Source organism: Pelodiscus sinensis, chromosome 11, assembly GCF_049634645.1.
Source record: "Pelodiscus sinensis isolate JC-2024 chromosome 11, ASM4963464v1, whole genome shotgun sequence".
NCBI lineage: Eukaryota > Metazoa > Chordata > Testudines > Trionychidae > Pelodiscus > Pelodiscus sinensis.
The window spans coordinates 36502657-36523312 of NC_134721.1; the positions used below are offsets into that span (position 1 = coordinate 36502657).

The 20656-nt window shown below is 55.2% G+C and overlaps 2 protein-coding genes across 3 annotated transcripts; both read right to left on the bottom strand.

Annotated features, from left to right (window-relative positions):
• Positions 1–4008: 4008 nt before the first annotated feature.
• TMEM179B (transmembrane protein 179B) lies at positions 4009–12098 on the bottom strand. The gene is made up of 5 exons (XM_006118241.4): positions 11942–12098; positions 6282–6469; positions 6058–6192; positions 5806–5884; positions 4009–5201 (listed from the first exon to the last, which is right to left on the bottom strand). Exons 1-5 carry the CDS (start codon positions 12035–12037, stop codon positions 5043–5045), a joined length of 657 nt encoding a protein of 218 aa, XP_006118303.1. The 5' UTR covers positions 12038–12098; the 3' UTR covers positions 4009–5042.
• Positions 12099–13078: 980 nt separating this feature from the next.
• On the bottom strand, positions 13079–20383 carry TAF6L (TATA-box binding protein associated factor 6 like). Of its 2 annotated transcripts, none has more exons than XM_014571063.3 (10): positions 20184–20383; positions 20017–20103; positions 19697–19847; positions 19092–19142; positions 18328–18422; positions 17439–17513; positions 17066–17286; positions 16664–16796; positions 16176–16304; positions 13079–15790 (listed from the first exon to the last, which is right to left on the bottom strand). In XM_014571063.3, exons 1-10 carry the CDS (start codon positions 20328–20330, stop codon positions 14981–14983), a joined length of 1899 nt encoding a protein of 632 aa, XP_014426549.2. In that variant the 5' UTR covers positions 20331–20383; the 3' UTR covers positions 13079–14980. The 2 variants fall into 2 exon arrangements, with proteins under 2 accessions (XP_014426549.2, XP_006118302.2); XM_006118240.4 differs by having other exon boundaries at positions 13079–15775; positions 20184–20382.
• Positions 20384–20656: the final 273 nt, after the last annotated feature.

The following is a 20656-nucleotide window of genomic DNA, read 5'->3' on the forward strand; positions in this document are numbered from 1 at the left end:
CACTCTCCCACCCGACTACTGCGCCTTTGCCCCAGGCGATGGGCAGAGCAAAGCTGCGGGTGCCTGAGCCCAGGGGGAGTTAGCGACGTGAACGCAGGGAGCCCGCCGGGGTGCGCGGGGGCAGAGAGCGCGCGGGACTGGGACCAAGAGCGCTCAGGGCCAGGAGCCTGCAAGCTCGCGGTCAGACTCGAGCAACCGCAGCTCCGGCCCCGCACATGCAGCCCCCCCCATCTGCCCGCCCTTTTAGCTCGGGGAGTGTCACTCATCAGCACCCTCCCCGCCCCAGCCAGGATGGGGCCAGTCCAAAGGGGCCAAGGGCTGCAGCGGCTGCGCACGTGGAGTGGGGGAGGAGGGGCGGGCTGGCGTCCAGCTGCTGAGGCGGGAATTCAGAGCCTGCTCCGACGCCCCCTTGGGCAGCAGGATCTCGGCCCCGGGCAGGCCGGCGAGAGGACGCCGGGAGCAGGCTGGGGATTCCCACCAAAGCAGCTGGACGCCAGCCAACCCGCCCCTCCCCCGTGAGACAAGCCGGGCTACCGAGAAAAGGGGGCGCAGGGCTCCCGAACCTGCCTGCGCCCTGGGAACCGCGTCACTCGCTGCGAGCGGCGACCCCCCAAAAAAGCAACCTTACCTCAAGGCGCCCCTACTTCTCTGAGCTGCTCCGCGCCAGTCGCTCCTCCGGGCAGTAGCGCCTGGAGTAGGGTTTTTAAACCGTGTTCTCCCCGAGGAGCCCCACCCCCTTGTTAAGGGCTGATAGGTGCTAACGAGCTTAATAAGGACCAAAGCCCCATTGAGCGCCTCTCAGCCTTGCCTAGGAAGTTGCTAGGCTCAGCACAAGGACCCCAAAGAGAGCACACTGCATGTGCCAGGGGTGGGGAACCAAAGGGCCAGGGGTTGGATGCAGACCCCAGGTTGCCTGGATCCAGCCTCTGAAGCTTGGGGCTCCCCCCAAAGGGCCCCATGTTAGTGAATAGTGTGGGTTTGGTTGCTTCTCGCTTGTGTGTGGGCCCTGATTGATTTTTCTGTGGGTCAGTGGCCCCCAACCCAAAAAAGGTTCCCCACTCCTGCCATAGTCAAGCAAAAACCACCCCAACCACACACACCCTAGGGTCACCTAATGGCTCCCCCTATCACCTGGAAAACTTCCTCACTAAACTCCGGTTAACTGCTTCTAGTCACTGTTGCACTTGTGGTGGCTGACAAAGACAGTGGTGCTCTGTCCAGCTATATATATTAATTTCAGATTTCTGCATCCGGATGCCCCTCCAACCTGAGGCCCTGTTTCCACTAGCACATATGTAGCCAAATCTTTGGCCACTCAGGAGTGTGAAAAAAACAGATCCAGGCTTAAGCAACATAAGTTTTGCTGGCATGAGCACACTTGCACGGTGCTGGGTTGGTGGGATATGCACTCAACAGAGCTGCTGCATTCCTTGAGCTGCTTTTATTACATCGCCGGGCGGGCTCTCTCCCATCTGCATAACATGGCTAGGTAAGTGCTCGGACAGTGGTGCAGGGGTATTGGCTTGGCTCTGGGCAGGTGGGCAGAACAGCTGGAGGGACAGTAGCTATGCACACCAGGGTTCCCAGATCTGTAAGGCTACGTCTACATTGGCAAGATTTTGCATAAATACTCTTTAACACAAGAGTTTTTGCGTTAGAGTATTTGCACAGGACAGCATCTACACTGGCATGTGTCTTTGCGCAAGAGATGTGCTTTTGCACAAGAGCATCCGTACCAGTGTAGACGCTCTCTTGTGCAAGAAAACTCCGATGGCCATTTTAGCCATCGGGCTTTCTTGCGCAAGAAATTCATGTTGCCTGTCTACACTGGTCTCTTGCGCAAGAACAGTTGCGCAAGAGGACTTATTCCTGAGTTGGAGCATCATAGTTCTGATTTCACAAATTAGAACGTCAGTGTTCTTGCGCAAGAACTCCCCACCAGTGTAGATAGGCAGCATGTTTTTGTGCAAAAGCGGCCGCTTTGGCGCAAGATCGTGCCAATGTAGACACAGCCTAAGAGTGAGGCAGGAAAGAAAAGAGCAGCATTAGGGGTCGGCGCATGGCTATGACTTACCGCCCCCCCCCTTAGGGGTTACAGAGCCATTGTGTCAGCCACAGCACAGACACAGCTTGAAAGATAGCTCTTGTGCCAAAGTGGGGGGGGGGCTTTTTTAGGTCAGGGGCACTACCCCACAGAAAAATCAGGGGTCACACACAAGTGAGAAGCAAAAAACTAAACCAAACCAAACCAAGCCAACAAACCATAAACAAAAAGACAACCCCAAACCACAGCCCTCACTGACCTGGCCCTGCATAAGAAGTAGGAACTAAAAACCCCTCACAGATGTAATCCTCAACTGAGAAGCAGGAAAAAATGATGCTCTCCACAAGCTGCAGCCTGATGGAAGGGGGAAATGCCAAGGCTCTGGGCTTACTCCCAGAGCTAGATTAACTCTCCTGGACATCTGGGGCTACTGGATTTTGTGAGCCCTCCCCAGGCTCTGGAGTGGAGCCAAAAATAAGAGGTTCAGTGTGCAGGAGGCGGCTTTGGGGGAGCAGGCTGAGGGTAGGAGTGCAGGGTCTGAGTGGGAGGTAGGATGCTGGAGCAGGGTGGTTGTCATGGTGCAGGGTCTGGGTGGGTGATAGGGTGCAGGAGTGGGCTGGGGGTGGGAGTGTGCAGGAGCTGGGTGGGGGCATAGGGTCAGGTGGAAGATGGCAGGGGATGGTGGTGCCTACCTGGTGCAACTCTGAAGGAGCACTGCAGAAAAGCCTTCCCTACAGGCACCCCTCCATTCCCATTGGTTGCAGTTCCTGGCCAATGGGAGTGATGGCAGTATTTCCCTGCAGCAGACAAGAGCTGCTTCCTCCCCCTGCCAGGCTGAGGCTGTGGGCCCAATTTGGCCATGATTTTTGGGGCTGACCCTCCACCCCTGCCACTCCAGCCATGCTAGCTCATACTACTGCATGGGGGGAACCCCAAGCCTCATGGGCCAGATCAAGGCAAGCCACAGGTGCATTGGGTGGTCATTTGACATGAACTCAGAGATTCCAAGGCCAGAAGGGACCATTATGCTCATCTAGATCACGTCTACACATCAGGGCTAAACTCAAAATAAGCTACACAACTTGAGCTATGCTAATTGCGTAGCTTGAGTTGAAATAGCTTATTTTGACTTTTGGCGCAGTCTACACAGCAATTATTTGGAAATAGAGCACTCTTCCCCCAACTGCCCTTACTCATACAATGAGGTTTACAGAAATCAGAGTAAGAAGCCCATTATTTCAAATTTATTTCGAAATAACAGACTTGGTGTGTAGACATGTTATTTAATAATGCTGCTGTGTAGACATAGTCCTAGTCTATGCTGCATAATGGGCCAGTGCATTTCACTAGTGGGTTTTTTTTCATCTGGTCCACCACTTCTGGCCAGGCTAGAGCACAGCTTGTATAAGAGACATCCAGATGTGATGTAAACACTCCAAGGGATAGTGGATCTGCTGCATCCCTAGGTCACTTGTTCTGACAGCTAATTACCCCCCTAAAAATCTGCACCATTTTTCCAGTCTGAAGTTTTCCAGCTGTAGCTTCCAACCATGGGATCTCGTTCTGCCTTTGCTCTTGAGAGCACAGAGCCCCCCTCTCCCATCAGAAACCCTCTGGCCATATGGATATTTATCAACCATCATTCTTGTCATTTCTTCACCTTCTGGTCATGAAGTGAGCTTCCATAGTCTACTGTATGGTAAGTTTTCCAGACCTCACTTGACTCTAGTGGCTGTCCCCTGTACCCTTTCCAACATGTCCCAGCACAACATGACCCAGCCATATGCTGGCTTGTCTCAGCCCTACTTAGGGGATGAAGCTGGAGGAAATCAGAGCCTGCAATGGAAGAGCTACTTAGTATTTAAAATGTGGGAGAGGGTCTAGCCCTCCCACTTGCTACCTCCTGTGGCAGGGGAAGGAGAGGGTGTGTTCTGGGAAGACAAAATGGCCCTTGCACAAGCTGATCTGGAGAAAATCATCGTTTTAATAACAAGGTTTAGTACAAAATGAAAAGGCACAAGAAATGGACCCAGTTTCACAGACAATAATATGGCAAGGCTTAGTACAAGGAAGAGACCCCCAAGCCCTGGGCAGAAGGGGGGCCACAGAGGCACTTAGACATGAATGGGCTCTTCTGTGTTGCTCTGGTCTTCATACACCCTACAGAAGGCACTTACTGGCCCAGCCAGATTGCCTGCACTTAGGCAGCTGTCTTCTCTCTGGCTCCTGGCATGAGGGACCCTCTCGCTGAGAGGGTATGGCAACTGGGCCTGGACATTGGCACTTGGGTTTCAATGGCTTCCCAGCCCCATATCCTGTAACTAGTGTCACAGTGGTGCTGCTGGGGCTTGTCTTTCCCAGCCAGGCAGGAACTTGGGCCGAACCCTCCTTTCCCCATTCCACGAGAAGACTCTCTGTCACCACTGAACTAGTTCTGTGGTTACACACGCCCAGCTGGGATGGTCTCCTGCAATCCCAGGGTCTCTGGGAACTAAGGCAGATGCACCCAACCATCTTATGTAAAGCCCATCACATTGACATCAGAGAGCTTTGGGAGGGAGAAGAGGCTGCTGGTGTCCCCAGATTCAAGGGTTACGGAGCCTACAGCCAACGCACTCTGCCCAGCTCACATGTTTGCTGAGACCCTCTCATGTCCACAGCTCCCCCAACAGCCCATAGCATGCCTGCATGTGAGGTAAAACCCTAACCCTGGCCCACCTCCTCTGGAGGGGTGGTGGTGGGAAGAGATACGTAGTGGAGGCCAGATGCCTTCACCTGGGATTGGGCTTATGCCACACAGCCAGGATCATTGGCCAGCCCTTTGGCTTCTCTTGCTACAGAGAACCAGAATAGCCAAGGGAGGACAAGCAGAGCACCCATGGAGCCAGAGGATAGACCTGGGGGGGTGTCTTCCAGCCCTCTCTTCCCCTCCCCCTCCCGCTCTCTCTCACACACACCCTTTTCCCAAACTGGGGCTGCTTGTCCCTCCCTGGTCTTCTCACGGCCTTTGTGACCGGGCACCAAAGATGGCCTCTGTCTCGGCGCTCCACTCTGGGTCATTGCGCTGCAGGAGCTGGAACGGGGTTTCCCTTCTGCGTTGCAGGAGCAGCAGGACCAGCAGCAGACACCAGAAGAAGAAGTTCACCCAGGCAGCTGCCTGTTGGAGTTGGGAAAGGCTGGTGAAGCATGACTGCATATCGCTCTCCTTGCCCATCTGCCTCAGGCTCTTCCTCCGAAGTGCCTGCCCCAGGAAGCAGTGGCCAGACTAGTGGCTTGTCCAGCTGTTTGTCCTGTCCACTGCTTTACAAGCAAACAGTTGGTGTAACACACCCAGCCCCCATGGGATGTGAGTCCCTCCTCTCCTGAAGCATGAGGGAATTCAACTTCATTCTTACCTCAACCCCCATCATCAGTGGTCACCACGATACTCAACTCTTCCTCAGTCTGGCTGCCTGGAGCCCCCCAAGCTCATTGCACTGCAGCAAGTCAAATTTCCTCACATGAATTATGCAGGGCCCAGCTGTTAAAGGAATACTGCCCACCTTCTTCCCCTCCCCCACTGTCTCATCTCATGGGACAGGGTCTGAACCGGGGGCTTCAGAAGACTGGCTCTCACTTGCTGTTCAAGCTGCGCTGGTGCTGCTGTGCTCCCATGTTTCTCTCAGCAACTGCCAACCCTCCTTGAAAATCTTGGGGTCAGGACTTGTGTGCCCCTCCATGCCCCACCAGCCAGCACCCCCAGTCCCGGGGTTTGTTCTCACCTCAGCACTGTAGAGATTGTCATAGAACCTTGCTGCATTATACTGTGGGGACCATGTCACATGCTGGGCCTCTTGGCAGCTACAGTGGAGTTAAGAGAAGGCAGAGCACCTATTAGCTGGAGAGCTAGAAGAGGTCAATCCCCCGCACCCGCCAGGCTGAATATTGACACTGGGTCAGAGCCTCTGGCTGCTGAGAGTGATGTCCCTCTGCACGTGGGCAGTGCAGTCCTCCTCAGAGAGAAACCCACCTACCTTTTCACAGCTCTGGTCTGGAGGATGGACGAGCACAGAGTGTCCATCCCAACCCGGAGGATGCAGGCTGAGACCAGCAGGAAGAAGAGGATCACAGCAGAGATTGCCAGGTTCACAGTGAGCCAAGTGCGAGCCCTGGTTTGGGACGGGTGAGAGATCAGTGGGACAGCCCATGGGATTGGCTGGCTCTAACCGCCCTCCACGCACCCATGCCCTCTGCTCACCACTGCCCCTCGTCCATGCAGCAGCTGTAGATGCCGTAAAGCAGCACTGAGAAGCAGTACAGAGCGATGAGGATGGAGATGGCGGCGACAAAGTAACAGAGGGAGATGTTGTTGAAATGAGACAGAGTGAGGACTGTCCCATTCTTGGCTACGGACCCATATAGGATACACCGGCCACCAAACTCCCCCTGGGAATGAGAAAACAGAGACAGCATCTTGGGGGGCGGGGCAGAGTCTACTGCACAAGGGACAAGGACACCCCTACTCGGCAGCATGTTCTATAGCAAGGTAGTGAGGCCCCAATGTCTCTGCCAAAGATTGGGGGTGGCTGTGAGAGGAAAAAGAGGATGGATCTCCAACGATCTTGGAGGTACCTGTATGGCCCCCCCATTACTAGAGTATAAGCGGGGGAACTGAGGTCCAGCTCTTCAAAGGTATTTCGATGCTTCACTCCTCTGGGAAGGCCTGTACTCCCCAGAGGAGTCAGTTGCTTAAATAATTGTGAGGATCTGGGCCATACACCAAAAGGCTATGGTGTACCTGTCTCTGGGCTGGCACATCTGCAGTCACACATTTACCCAACCCAATACACACCAATCTTCTGCCATGCTGGCGCTGTGCCTGGGTGTGTTTTGCACTGGGATTTCCGGGGTGTGTCCTAAGGTCCCTGAAGCTGCTCCAGGAATTGGTTTGTGGTGTATTGTGGGAGAACTTGGATGCCCTTCCTAGGCTCCTGTGTGGAATTGGCTCCAGGCTGCATCATTGAGACACAGGGTCAGTGCTACACCCCCTGCTTTGGATTAAGGATGTTAAAATGTGGTTAATAGACTAGTCAATAGGCCTTTCCGCATTCCTCCTTTGAAATGTACAAGAGCCTCTGCTGATTCCACCGACTCTGGGCCGCATGCGGAGTGCCTGCTTTGAAATACACAAGAGTCCCCAGTGGGGGCTCTTGTGCATTTCAAAGCCATGGAGCCTGGGGTCAGTGGGCTCCATGCTATGCTGCATGCCGCATGCTGCTAAGAGCCCAGTGTCAGCTGGGGAGTCCTCAGCTGCCCACAGGCTCCATGGCAGCTGCCCCTTTGAAATGCACAGAGGCAGCGTTTTAAAGGAGCAGCCGCTTCACAGATGATCCGTGGATCAACTGTGAGGCAGCTGCCCCTTTGAATCATGGCCTCTGTGTGTTTCAAAGGGGCAGTGGAGCCTGGAGTCAGCTGAGGATTCCCCAGCTTATCCCGGGCTCCACGCAGCACTTCCCTGGATCCCGGGGTAAACTGCGGAGTCCCCAAGTGATCCCAGGTTCGGGAAAATGCCGTCTGGAGCCCGGGATCAGACTGGGGAGTCCTCAGTTGACCTCAGGCTCCACAGCTGCCCCTTTGAAATGCACAGCTGTGCAGCACTGCCACTTTGAAGTACCCCTGGCTCCCCTCCCCTTCACTGCCTCTATCTCATAGAGGCAGCAACAGAGTGGGAGGGGGTGGATATCAACTAGTCAAAAGACTATCTCATAAGCAAATGCTTATCGGATAGATGACTAGTCGACTAGTCTTTAACATCCCTACTTTGGATCTGTAAGAGGAATCCCTTCAGAGTGCCAGGTCTCTAGGAGTCTCTCTTCCTCCAGGATAAGCCATGCAGCCAGGGGCGGCCCGTGGATGCAAGCAACCTCGGCAGTTGCTTAGGGCACTGCATTTAACACGGTGCCCAATGATGATGTCATGCTATTGAGGGCTATGGAGACGCGGGCACCGATCACACATTCTGCCTAGGATGCCAGTTGCCGGCAGCTCTCCTCGAGCTGCTCCTGGATGCAGCTTTTCCACCGCCTTCAGCTGGACCTCTGGGCCTCCAACACCCCTACTTTGCACCATGAGCTTCTACTGATTGATACAGACCCTGACAGAAGCTTGTCCACTCTTCAGGGATTAATGCACCTTGCCAAACATCTGTAGTAACACCAAACAGTGTCACAACAGTTGGGGTTATCAGGGTAAGGCACACAGCACAGGAAATCCTTGTGTAGCACAGGGACCAGACGGTTAGAGCACAGTTCATTCCCAGAACCCAGCCACATTAAAGTGAGCCTCCCCCTTCAAGCTATGTTACTGAATCTGTCCTCCTTGGTCAGAATCCACATGAGAACCCTGGCTCTTCCCAGCAGCCTTCCCACTCCTTTAGTCTCCTGGTGAATGCTGATTCACTTCCCTTGGGTGAGCTGTCCCTCAGGGTCTTGGCTTGCTAGGCATCAGAGTCCTGGTGACTGAATTTGCCATTGTCTGCTCAAACGCTGTACTGATGTGGAGCCTAAGCTCCAGGCAGCTAGGCCACACCAGATCTGCCCTCAGAGGAAGCAGCTCCTTCCCACTGGGCAGTGTTCCCTCTATTTTTCATGTGTGGAATGAATTCTGTTTTGCACACCTAGGCATGTGTGGCTGTGCACCACCAATATAAATACATGCTACTGCTGGGTGTGGATGCTCTGCTAATCAGCTGGGTGGCTGCCCAAGTGCTTAGCTTACAGCAGGGGTGGGCAATAATTTTTAATGGGGGGACCACTCCAAGATTTTGGTAAGTGGTCAAAGGCCGCACTTCTATGGAGGGGGAGGAGTATGGGACAGAGTTTTGGTGTCGAAGGGTGCTTGGGATATAGGACTGGGATCCAGGAGGCAGTGTGGGGTCTGAGAGGGAGTTTGGGTGAAGGAGGGGGTTATGATCCGGGGCAGGGGCTTGGGGGGGAGGGTCAAGGAGGAATTATGGATGCAGGAGAGGATTCTGGCCTGGGAGAGAGGGATAGGAAGGGGTGTAGAGTCTGGGATGGAGTTGTGATCTGGGAGAAGAGCTGAAAGGGGGTGACATGGGGCAGGGAACTGGGATGCAGGGTCAGGGAGGGTGTATGGGTATAAGAGGGAGTCTGGGGGAAGGGTATAGGAGGGAGTTGAGACCTGGAGGAGCTGGGAAGAGGGGATACAGAGTGTTTGAGTGGTGGCCTGGGGCAAGTAGTTGGGGGAAAAGAGGGTCTGGGATGTCAGAGGTAGGCTCGGGCTGGGAGGCACTGACCTAGGTGGGGGGGCAGGTCTGCTTCATCTGGCTCTGCTCCAACACAGGGAAAGAGGGAAGAGGCTTCATTCCCTGACCCTGCCTTCAGCAAAATTGTTCAGCTCCTATTGGCCGGAAACTGGACAATGGGAGCTTGGGGATTTTGTTAGGGATGGGGACACCACAAGGTGCTTTCTCCTCCCTGCGCAGCTTGGAGAGCAATTAGGAGCCTGCTGTTTAAGCGGCTGCAGCTGCTTTTTAACAAGGATGCAGGGGAGGCAGCCACTGGCCGGATTTGGCCTATTAGCTGCCTCTTGCGCACCCCTGGCTTAGAGGGAACAATGCCACTAGGTAACAGTGCAACACACGAGAAACTGAGGCACACAGGACTCAGGGAAATATTACAAAATAGTCCTACTTTGTGTCAGCTTGCTACAGTTTTGCTGAAGCATCTCTGTTCCAGCACTTCCTCTGACTGTCCATTCCAACTGAAGGACAAGCTATGAAGTCATTGGAGGAGACATAAGTAACTCACCCAAGGTTACATAGGAGGCCCGGCTTGGAGCAAGAGGATGTGCTAGCGAGGTGCAAAGGGCTGGGGCATTTCATCAGCAAGTTCTTTACCCTGACTGAAGCAGGTGTAGGTCCACTGGCTGTATCCAGTCTGGCTAGCACCTGTCAAGCCCTGAGCACTGGGGGAAAGAATTTCCTCAGATTCTCAGTGGAGACCAGGCCTGAGAACCCCATAACCTGGCTCTGTCACTTGCCTTCTAAGCTCTTAGGACCAGGACTGACTTCTAGGCTGTGTCTACACTGGGCCACTTATTCTGCAAAATCAGCCGCTTTTCCGGAATAAGCTGTGAGCTGTCTACACTGGCCCTTGAATTTCCGGAAAAGCAACGATGCTCTACTGTACAAAATCAGCCGCTATTCCGGAAAAACTATTCTGCTCCCACTCGGGCATAAGTCCTTATTCCGGAACACTGTTCCGGAAAAGGGCCAGTGTAGACAGCCCAGTAGTCTTTTCCGGAAAAAAGCCCCGATCGCGAAAATGACGATCGGGGCTCTTTTCCGGAAAAGTGTGTCTACATTGGCCACAGATGCTTTTCCGGAAAAAGGGCTTTTCCGAAAAGCAGCCTGCCAATGTAGACGCTACTTTTCCAGAAAAACTGAAAACGGAATAGTATTCCATTTTAAGCAGTTCCGGAAATTCATGCCAGTGTAGAGACAGCCCTAATGTTGCTGCGGATGGGGCTGTTTCGGTGCAGCCAAAAGGCAAATACAGTACAGAATGCAGGGAAGGGAGAATTGAAAACATCCACTCAATGTGCAACTGGCAGTCAAAAAAGCAAATAGAATGTTAGGAATCATTAAAAAAGGGATAAAAAAATAAGACCGAAAATATTTTATTGCCTCCATATAAAACAATGGTATGCCCACATCTTGAATACCGCGTACAGATGTGGTTGCCTCATCTCAAAAAAGATATATTGGCTTTGGAAAAGGTTCAGAAAAGGGCAACAAAAATGATTAGGGATTTGGAACGGGTCCCATATGAAGAGAGATTAAAAAGACTTGGAATTTTCAGCTTAGAAAAGAAGAGATAGAGGTCTATAAAATCATGACTGGTGGGAAAAGTTATTTACTTATTCCCACAATATAATGAAATTAATAGGCAACAGGCTTAAAACAAACAAAAGGAAGTTTTTCTTCACCCAGTGCATAATCAACCTATGGATCTCCTTGCTAGAGGATGTGGTGAAGGCTAAGACTTTAACAGGGTTCAAAACACAGCTAGATAGATTCATGAAGGTTAGGTCTATGAATGGCTATTAGCCATGATGGGTAGGAATGGTGTCCCTAGCCTCTGTTTGTCTGGAAATGGGTGACAGGGAAGGGATCATGTTAAGATGACCTGTTGTGTTCCCTCCCTAGTTTAGGGCATCTGGTATTGGCCACTGTGGGCAGACAGGATACTGAGCTAGATGGACTGTTGTTCTGACCCAGTATGGCTGTTCGTATTTGGTGGGGAACCAAGTGTCCCCGTCCTGAGACACACAGCCCCTGCGGAGGGTGGAGCCTGTGTGCACAGGGAGGGGTGTATGTATAGAGGCAGGCAGGAAATGCCTTTCCAGAGGCCTCAGCTGACTCGCATTAGCTCCAGGGCTGTGAGCTCACATGACAGCTGGGAGCTGAGTGCAGGAGGGCGTGGGAGCCAATCCAGCAACCGGGGGGCCTGGGCGATGCTTCTCCTCCACTCACCCCCCACCTGGCCAGAGACGAGGAGTCTGCTCAGGGCTTTTAGCCCCTGACCCGCTAGGCGCCCTGTGCTGCCAGCGCTCGCTGCCTGCCCAGAGATGCGGCTTGAAAGGAGCGAAGGAGGCGGCAGGGGCCGAAGCAAGGGGCTGTGACGGGGCTGAGGCAGGGGGAAGAAGCTGGGCGCCATGAGCTGCCCAGAGATTGCTGGCGGGGGAGGTGCAGTGGCAGGAGGGGGCAGCTGCGACACGTGGCACGGAGACACCAGTAGCCCTGGGAGGGGCTGCAGACCGGGGCCAGGGGTTCCCCGCCTCCTCCATCCAGGGGGCTGTCGCCTTTCACCCAGCCCCCGCCCCCCCGCCCCGTACCTGAGTGACCGTCAGGGCTGAGGCGCTGATGACCCCGCAGAGGAAGGCAGCTCCGTGCAGAGCCAGCTCCGCCAGCTGCAGCGCGGACACCGCCATGTTCCCCTCGGCGCCCCGAGCCCCAGTCCCCGCCCCCTGGGGAGGCTCCCGGCCTGCGCTGTCCCCCGCCCTCCCTGCACAACCGAGCCCGGCGCGAAAACACGAGCCCCGCTTCCTGGCGCGCAGTGCGGGGCTAGCCCCCAGCGCTCCCAACCGCGGCGCCCAGCCACTCCTGCCACGCGCCAAAGGGGCTTCGGCCTGGGGGTGTCAGCGCAAGCGGCCCCGTCCCAGCACACACGGCCCCGATGTACAGCAGCGTCCAACAGCCCCGCAACCGTAGGGCTCCGGGCGAGGGCCGGTTCGCCGTTCAACAGATCGCAGGCTTTTGGTCACTCACTGACTGGCACCATATGACCCCTTGAACTTGCGGCCGGGATCCTCGGGGCAGGGGGCACTGCTGGGGTTGGGGACGGCTGGCAGGCTCCTTACCCAGCTCCCTGCAAGTGGCCAGCATGTCCCTGCAATTCCTGGGGGAGGCTCCCCCCATGAGCTCCAGCTCCCAGCAGCAGAGAACCAGACTCAACCAGGGCTCCAAACGCAGCCCACAGGAGAGGCTGCACCCCAGACATGCCAGCCTGCCACTCTGCCCCCTGACCTAACCCCCACTCTCAGCATTAGCCCAGGCAGCTCCCTGAGCTGCTTGGGCAGCACCAGACACAGCTGTACCAACCCCTGCAGCAGTCACAGAATCCATGACTTCCTGGGCAGAAAGAGCCTTGCTCATTAGGATAGTATCCAGCCTGACCAGTCAACACCTTAAGCACCACAGCTGTGCCCAGCAACAGTATGGGATTTTGAATGTGGGGTGTTAATGAGTAACTGGTTAACCCCCAGCCAACTGACCCCCAGCTGACTGCAACAGCCCCATCCCAATAGGGGGCACTCCAGCCCACCCACCCCTTTTAATTGGTTAATCAGTTCAGTAACAGTTAACCAACTAATTAAACAGTTTTACATCCCTATTGTGCATTGTTTCCTAGCGATTTGTAGATATGCAGCAACATGTGAAACAGACAGCAGGCTCAGAGGAACACAGCATAGTGAGGTTTCTACTTGTCTTTATTGCCCAGGGGAGCTAATACTGCCATCCTGGCATGGCACTGCTTCCCTTATGCTTAATTCCTAGTATTTATCAGTTGTAAAAGACCATATTGTGTGTGGTCAAATGCCCACCATTGGCCACATATAGCATTCCAGCCACAAATGTGCAACCGGCCAACTTAAAACATGCTTGATCCAGGCTCCCTCACTTTTCCACTGATGTCACCAAGTTGGCTGTGCATTGTGAGACCAGACCCTTTCCAGGCAACTCTCTACTAGCAGTTGTGTTATCACACAAATATCTATTAGCTAGTTTTGAGCTAGTGTCCTCTCGGAGCCTGAGCTAACAGCCTGGTTTCTAACCTTGAGCAGGTGATTTGTTTTCTGTTGATTTCAGAATGCTTCCCCTCGCTTCAATCTCAGAGGGCCTTCCAACCTCTCCTTTGCAGAGAAATGAGCCCTGGGTCCAGGGCTGGAAGAGAACAGAGAGGGTCTAGTTTTGCTCTGGTCCCATCTCCCAGTTGCAGGGAGGATTTGTGCTTGCAGCTAGGAGCTATGCCTGTGAAACATCACAAAGATGAAATCACATCTCTTACCTTACAGAATGCTGGAGAGGCCACAGCCCTGCCCTGAGCCTACACTCCTCTCCACCATCCCCAAACTTCAGCCACACACTGCTGCTGAAATGCAACTGAGCTGGGGTGATTGTAGCCACACCCAAGGCTGAACCTCCTTTCCCACTCAAAAAAGTAACACACTGTTCCAACAGCCTGGGATCTTCCACATGCTTAAAGAGCAGTCAGCTCCTGGTGTTCAAAGTCACCACCTGAAAACCTCATGGGCTTTGGTTTACAGACAGACTCAGCTCCTCTTGCTGGGGTTCGACTCAGTGATTGAGAGCAGGCAGATATGGCCCAGGGGTGTGTGTGTGTGGAAGAAGGTCCCTAATTTATAATGGTGGGTTATGAAGACAGGAGCAGCTCCCTCAACTTGCAGGCAAAACTTTCTAGCTGTTAGCCTTCCCTTGGCTGCTTGCAGTAAGCACTGGCTCACAGGTGAAGGGGGGTTTGCTAATGAGCAGTCTCAAGCAGGGGCAAGGCAGGAGTACCTATAGCTCCCTTACCTCATGCAACAAGGGATAGGCTACCAAGCAAATCCTCCATCCTCACCAGCAGGCAGGGGTCAGTACAAGGGTTAGGGCATTGGAGAAATGCTGCAGAGTTGTCAGGAAAATCCAGTCCCAAGAGTCTAACAGAGCTACCCACCCTAAGACACTCACACTCTCTCTCTCTCTCTCAATTACATGTTATATATAATCATGAGCTTTCATGACCAAAGCCTACATCTCTGCTCACCCAAGGAAGTGGGTTTTGTATATTTTGTTAGTCTTTGCATTTTGTATATTTTGTTAGTCTCTGTGCATTTTAGGTACAATGCCCAGCCCCAGACACCACCGTCTAACTGAAGCATCTTAGCGCCCTCAGCTCCAAGAGGAGTGCTGAGTCCACAAGGGTAGGACGTGGCTTGGAGCTGGGGCGCTAAGATGCTTCAGTTAGACGGTGGTGTCTGGGGCTGGGCATTGTACCTAAAATGCACAGAGGCCCTGAGCCCTATAAGCACCTCCTCGCCCATGTACACAGGTGAAGCCATCGCACAGCAGAAAACCCTGGCTGGCCCTTTGGAGTCACACAGGCAGCACTGCTGAGGGCAGAATGTGTCTTTAACCCTCCTTACGGAGTCCAGAGATTGCTGGGTAGCTCCCCAGCACTGTAGAAGAGACAGCCCTCTCCTGGGGGTTTGGCTTGAGAGGGGGCCCCCCAGTACATCCAACAAAGGATACTCAGAGGTCCAGGGAAGAACCCAGATGGAGCGTGGCCATGCACTGAAGTCCTGGAGCAATCCTCAGAGAGGCAGGTAGAGGGAGTACTCTGAGTGGGCCCACTTCTTTACAGGCTTGCTGGTCCTGCCGATCATGGGCAGCTTCTGTGCATAGCGGGAAATGTGGCTGGGGCCATGATGCTGCGGAAAGCAGGTCTGGAACCGTCGGCCCTGACATCGCAGGCCCACCTGCCGCCCAGCGATTACAAAGCTGAAGTGAGGTGGCCCTTGAGGAGTGAAGCGGCACTTCTGGAAGACATCGCGGACCCCAGGCCGGTGGCCCTGCTGGCGTGATGCACTCCGAGAGCGGGGCATACTGGCTGAACGATGCAGAGCTGGCCTGCCTGGTGGGTAATCTGCCCGGGGGCTCTCCTCTTCCCGAGGGCTCACCGTGGCATTGGCTGTCAGCTGGGGCATCTTGCGCACCACATCCCCTGTGCCAAAGGCTGGCTGCTCTTTCTTGGTGTCCAAGACCTTGGGGCCAGGAGGCGTTGGCTCAGGCAAGTGCAGCCCTGAGCCCGTGCCAAAGCGGGTGGCCAGGCTGTCTCCAAAGAAGTCGTAGAGCTCCTGGTAGGTCTCGTGCAGGGAGACTGAGGGAGAGTCAGCAGAGATGCCAGTGCCCAGCTGGGGGCCCCCGCTGCCCATCTGCAGCAGGTGGCTGGCAATGCCAAAGCTGAACTCCACCTGGGGATCTTGCAGGGGGCTAAGCCAGGGAGAGCTCTCCCGCCAGCACCCATCCCTACACAGCCTGTCCCCCTGGGCTAACGGAGACACAGACACTGCCTGCGCCTTCATCTTCAGCAGGCGCTCCACTGCCACCTGGCAAAAGAAGAGCTGTTCTGGTTAGACACCCTGGCATCTTTGCTCCGTAGCACCAGCTGTGCCCCTCCCCCCCACCGCAGGGGTTCACTGGCTCACTTGAGCCCCTGAGCCAGGCTGCACTCACACAACCCTCTCTGCCCATCCCTAAGGGGTAGTGGGAAACCCCCTTCACTGTACCCAAGTTGAAGCCAAGTCATTCACATCCCTTTTCTGGCAGGAGCCCTGTGTCTAGCCTGACCAAGGCCAGAAGCTCTGCTCTTGGGAGATCGGGAAGGTAACACATGGAGCTCCTGAGAGAAGGGGCTCCTGAGCTGCTTGGAACCACTGTAACTGCGTGGGCCCTATAGGCAGAGCCCTGGCTCAGCCCTCTCCTCTGTACTCGTGGGGTGAGACTCACCAGGATGGCTCCATACACCTTGTGCCCATCAGCCTTCACCTGGGCATTGGAGACAGAGTAGTCATCCAGCACGGCCTGCAGGTTTGCCCAGTAGGTGGAGAGATGGGGGTAGAGGACTCGTTCCACTGCCTGGGGAGGAGAGTGCAAAAGACCCCGCCCCAAAAGGGCCATTTACTGACTGGGCCCCAAGAATCAACAGCACAGCCACTGCGTGAGATCCAGAAGTACCAGCCTGGGAACTCAGCCAGGATCTTCTGCCTGGTGTGCGCACAGAGAAGGGACTGAAGCACAGCAGGGGTACCTGTTCCTGCAGCAGGTCACCGCGTCCTCCCATGCCCCCCAACATAGGACCCAGCATAGCCACCCTCCTGGCATGGCATCACAGCTTCAATCCACAGACCCAAGGAAACAGGGTGTTTAGCCTAGACACCACCGTTTGCTCTCCTCCCCTGTCCAAAGATCATGTGGGATCGAGAACTGTCCCTTACCTTCCATCCCAGGGCATGCAGCCCCACCACTGCCCCATAATGAGAACAAAGTGGGCGCACCGGATCAGCCAACACCTTCTGGAGGGACAGCAGGATCTGGTGGTATAGGCCACTGACCAGGTCACCATGTGTCCTGAAGACAACAGAGCAGAGGCTGAAGACTCCCTGGGGATGGCACTCATGCATCTCACCCATGACTCTCCGCTCCCCTATTGTGCTCCATCAGAGCTGCAGGCCTGGAAGAAGGCAACTCATACACCACGGGGGCACAACCAGGGCCCTGCCTAGGAGAGCAGGGGCAGCACTGGGCACTGAAGGAAACTCCCACTGACACCAAACATACTGGGTGGGGCACAGATGGTGGTAGCAGTTGTAGGGGCTCCATACCACCCCAGGACGCACCAGAAAATGTGGCTAAGGAGCATAGCAGCATAGTCCCGGAGTGTCCAGTGGTCATTGAGGGGGTTGATGGATGCCGCAAGTGGTTCCAGCACGCAGTACATGACGCTGGCAATCAGGCTCTTGACATAGGAACCCAGGCACAGGTAGGGATTCTGGATGAGGCTCTTGGCAATGTGCAGCAGGCGGTTCAACTGCTCCAGGTCATGGCTGACTGACTTCACCTGGGAGGCGAGAGGGCAGGAGAAGGAAGAGAGCACAAGTCTCACTGCTGCTGGAAGAAGGGAAGGGGCCACCCCCGGGGAGCCAGATGCTTGGGAGGATCTCTCGCCCAAACCCCTGCTTCTCCTGCCCTGAGGACTCCTGCTCCACTCACCCCGCTGACCACGTAGACAAAGTAGGGCAGCAGGGCTGCGATCTTCGAGTTGGTCTGCAGGTCTTGGAGGGCAACCTGTGAGGGGGTGAAGTGTCAGTTAAGGGTCAGAGTGTGCAAATGGAGAGCCCGTGGGGTGGGGGGCATGAGAAGCACTGTCATGTAGCCATAGTCCCTTAGCTCCCTCCCAGACCAGTGATCCATGTTGTGTGTCCTCCTGAGCCAGCCAGAGCTGGTGGGCTGAACCATTGGCGCCAGAACTTTCAGGGGTCCTTTCCCTCCTGGACTGCATCCAGCAGCTTCCAGAACTGGAAGGGACCTCAAGAGGTCATCGAGTCCAGTCCTCTGCCCTCATGGCAGGACCAGGCACCATCAGATCATCCCTGATAGATGTCTCTCCAATGTGCTTTTAAATATCTCCAGAGATGGAGATTCCATAACCTCCCCAGGCAATTTATTCCAGTGTTTAACCACACTGACAGGTAGGTAGTTTCTCCTAATGTCCAACCTAAACCTCCCTTGCTGCAGTTTAAGCCCATTGCTTCTTGTTTTATCAGAGGTCAAGGAGGACAATTTTTCTCCCTCCTCCTTGTAACACCCATTTAGATACTTGAAAACTGCTACCACGTCCCCTCTCAGTCTTCTCTTTTCCAAACTAAACAAGCCCAATTCTTTCATTCGTCCCTCAAAGGTCATGTTTTCTAAATCTTTCATCATTTTTGTTGCTCTTCTCTGGACCCTCTCCAATTTCTCCACATCTTTCTTGGAATGTGATGCCCAGAACTGGACACAATACTTCTGTGGAGGCTGGGGCGCTGCAGTCCTTGAAACAATCCCCCCCACTCCCATTCCAGGCCCTGACAAAGGCACTAACCCCCAGCCCCTCACCCACCTTCATTAGGTGGGTGTCATCCCCAAGCACAGCTCGGGTCACGTGCTGGTAGTACTTCAGCAGGTCATCTGAGAGTGTGGAGACAGCGCTGGGCACTGCAGGAGAAGCCAGGAAGGGAAGGGTTATAGGAATTCAGTGGGGACCCTGCCGGAGCACAAAGAATCTTTATGAGAACAGCAGCAGCCCAAGCCCCAGTATATGGAAGGGACCTGCCAAGGGGCATTGTTCAGAAAGGAGATGGAGGAATGGGGGGGTGGAGAGGTGTCAGAGAAAGAGCAGGGAGAACTCTCCCATGAAAGGATTGGGACTGCTTAGAGAAGGAACAGGAGAAAAGTTGATAGATAACAAATGGGACAGAGAAGGGAGGTCTGGTGCTTCTGTTCTCCCAATCTCTAACAAGACAAGCATTGCCAAAGGCAGCAAAGTTCCTAACTGATAAAAGGACATGTTTTTGCATACACTGCCTGACTGACCTGGGGCACTGCCTGATACAGGGCAGTGCAGAGACCCAGAACTAAGTGAGATGCAGGGGGACATGGATGAGGATGTGGTTAATTAGGACAAGTGAGAGCAGGATAGTTAATGCTAGCAGATTTGGGAAGCAGAGAAAGCCTTCTGCTTTGGGGTTTAGCTTAAGATCAGCTTAACAGGGAAGAGGATGAGGTTACTGTTAGCTCTGCAGGGCAGCAACTGTCTGTACAGCACCCTGCTTCAATACAGTAGGGAGATGCACATAAGGGAATGAGTTGCTCTGCAATTCTCACCAGCTCCCTGCGGTTCCAGATTTCCTTTCCCATCCAGGTAAGAGACGTGAACTACAAGGCAAGCACAGATGCTGTTACACAACTTGGATGATCGCTGCAGCCTAGGATGCTCCTCTTCTAGTGAGGCAGCCTGGGAAAGGGTTCTAGATACCCAAGTGACAGAGCAGGGGGCTTCAAATCCCATGTAGCCAGCTCTGAGGAGACCCCCATGAGCCCAAGCTATTACACATTAGGTGCAGGCCCAGTGAAGAGTCACTACCCAACAGCTTGGATCTGAGCACCAGAGGAACCAATTTACAGGAGAAATAACACAGGTCTAGCCTGGCTGAGTCACTCAAGGAGACTGGTAAGCAGCCCTGACGGGGAACTATCCTCTCCTGGGAGCCTGCATAGCGCCCTGCTACGGGATAGACGGGCGGTGGAGGCAGGCTGCCCCTAAAGGCAGAAGGGCTGAGTGTCCTGTTGCTTGCAGAAAAGGGGAAGGGATGTGGTGAGGGGATTCTCCCTAGGGCTTGGAGCCCTGAAAATCGGGAGATTCAGATCGAGGCGAGGGAGCCCAGAGAAGGCAGGGTACCCCCCCTCCCTCCCAGCAGGGCAACACACACCTCTCACCGCCGTCTCTGCACAGCCCTTGGGGAGGTTGGTGGCCAGGGCCAACTCCACGAGATTGATCTCACGGTCCTCCTGGAAGTAGAGCTCCCCCTCCTTGATAGCACGGAAGGGAAGGGGGTCCTGGGAGCCATAGCCGCACACCACCTGCCAAGGACACCAGCCACTCACTGCCCCGCCGGCACTCCCAAGGGGGGGGGTGTGTTGGGGGGGCAAAGGACTGGAGCGGGCGCTCTTGGGAGTCCGCCCAGCGCCCCTCTCCAGGGCCGGGGAGTCCCCGGCCGGGCTGGGGCTGGCCCCGCTGCCGCTCGCTCACCTCCACGTTGCTCCAGCGGAGGGCCCGGTTGAAATCCTCCACGGTGAGCTTGCGGCGCTTGGTGTGCTTGAGGAACTGCGCGCTGTTCTGCGGGGGGAGAGCACAGTGAGGGGCTGGGGCCGGGGCAGCCCCCGCGGGGATCGCCCCGGCCCGGGCGGTCTGCGCACCTGGGCGGCCTCCCGCAGGCGGTAGCACACGTCCTCGGCCAGCAGCGCGGCCACCTCGTCCGGCAGCTCCAGCCCCGCGCTCTCCGCCATCAGGCGCACGGACTCGCGCGGCAGCTCCACGAAGCGCCGCTCCTCGCGCTCTGCCATGGCTGCGCGAGAGGGGCGGGGCCAGCCGGCGGCCACCTCACGCCTCGCCCCGCCTCTTCCGCCTTCAGCCAAGGAACAGTTTGTACGAGCGCCGCCATTGGCCGTCGTGCACGTCCATTCAAGCCTGCTGCGGGAGGAGGAGGAACAGCAGCAGCAGCAGCAGCAGCAGCAGAGGGAGGGGCCGGGCGGAGGTCCCACGCGCCGGGCCGCCCCAGCTTCGAGCAGGCGTTGTCAGGCTGCTGCCGCGTGCAGGCTGAGCCTGGGCTTGGCTGCGCGTGAGGATCTCGCGCGGCACCTCGCGGGCTTGGCCAGGTTAACCCGCCGTG

Coding starts and splice junctions, on each gene's coding strand:
- TMEM179B (XM_006118241.4), bottom strand. CDS start 12,037: ATGGCGGTGTCCGCGCTGCAGCTGGCGGAGCTGGCTCTGCACGGAGCT. Junction 6,470..11,941: donor CAGCCCTGACGGTCACTCAG/GTACGGGGCGGG, acceptor TCTCATTCCCAG/GGGGAGTTTGGTGGCCGGTG. Junction 6,193..6,281: donor TGCATGGACGAGGGGCAGTG/GTGAGCAGAGGG, acceptor GTCCCAAACCAG/GGCTCGCACTTGGCTCACTG.
- TAF6L (XM_014571063.3), bottom strand. CDS start 20,330: ATGGCAGAGCGCGAGGAGCGGCGCTTCGTGGAGCTGCCGCGCGAGTCC. Junction 19,848..20,016: donor TCCGCTGGAGCAACGTGGAG/GTGAGCGAGCGG, acceptor TGTCCTTGGCAG/GTGGTGTGCGGCTATGGCTC. Junction 19,143..19,696: donor TGCAGAGACGGCGGTGAGAG/GTGTGTGTTGCC, acceptor CTTGCCTTGTAG/TTCACGTCTCTTACCTGGAT.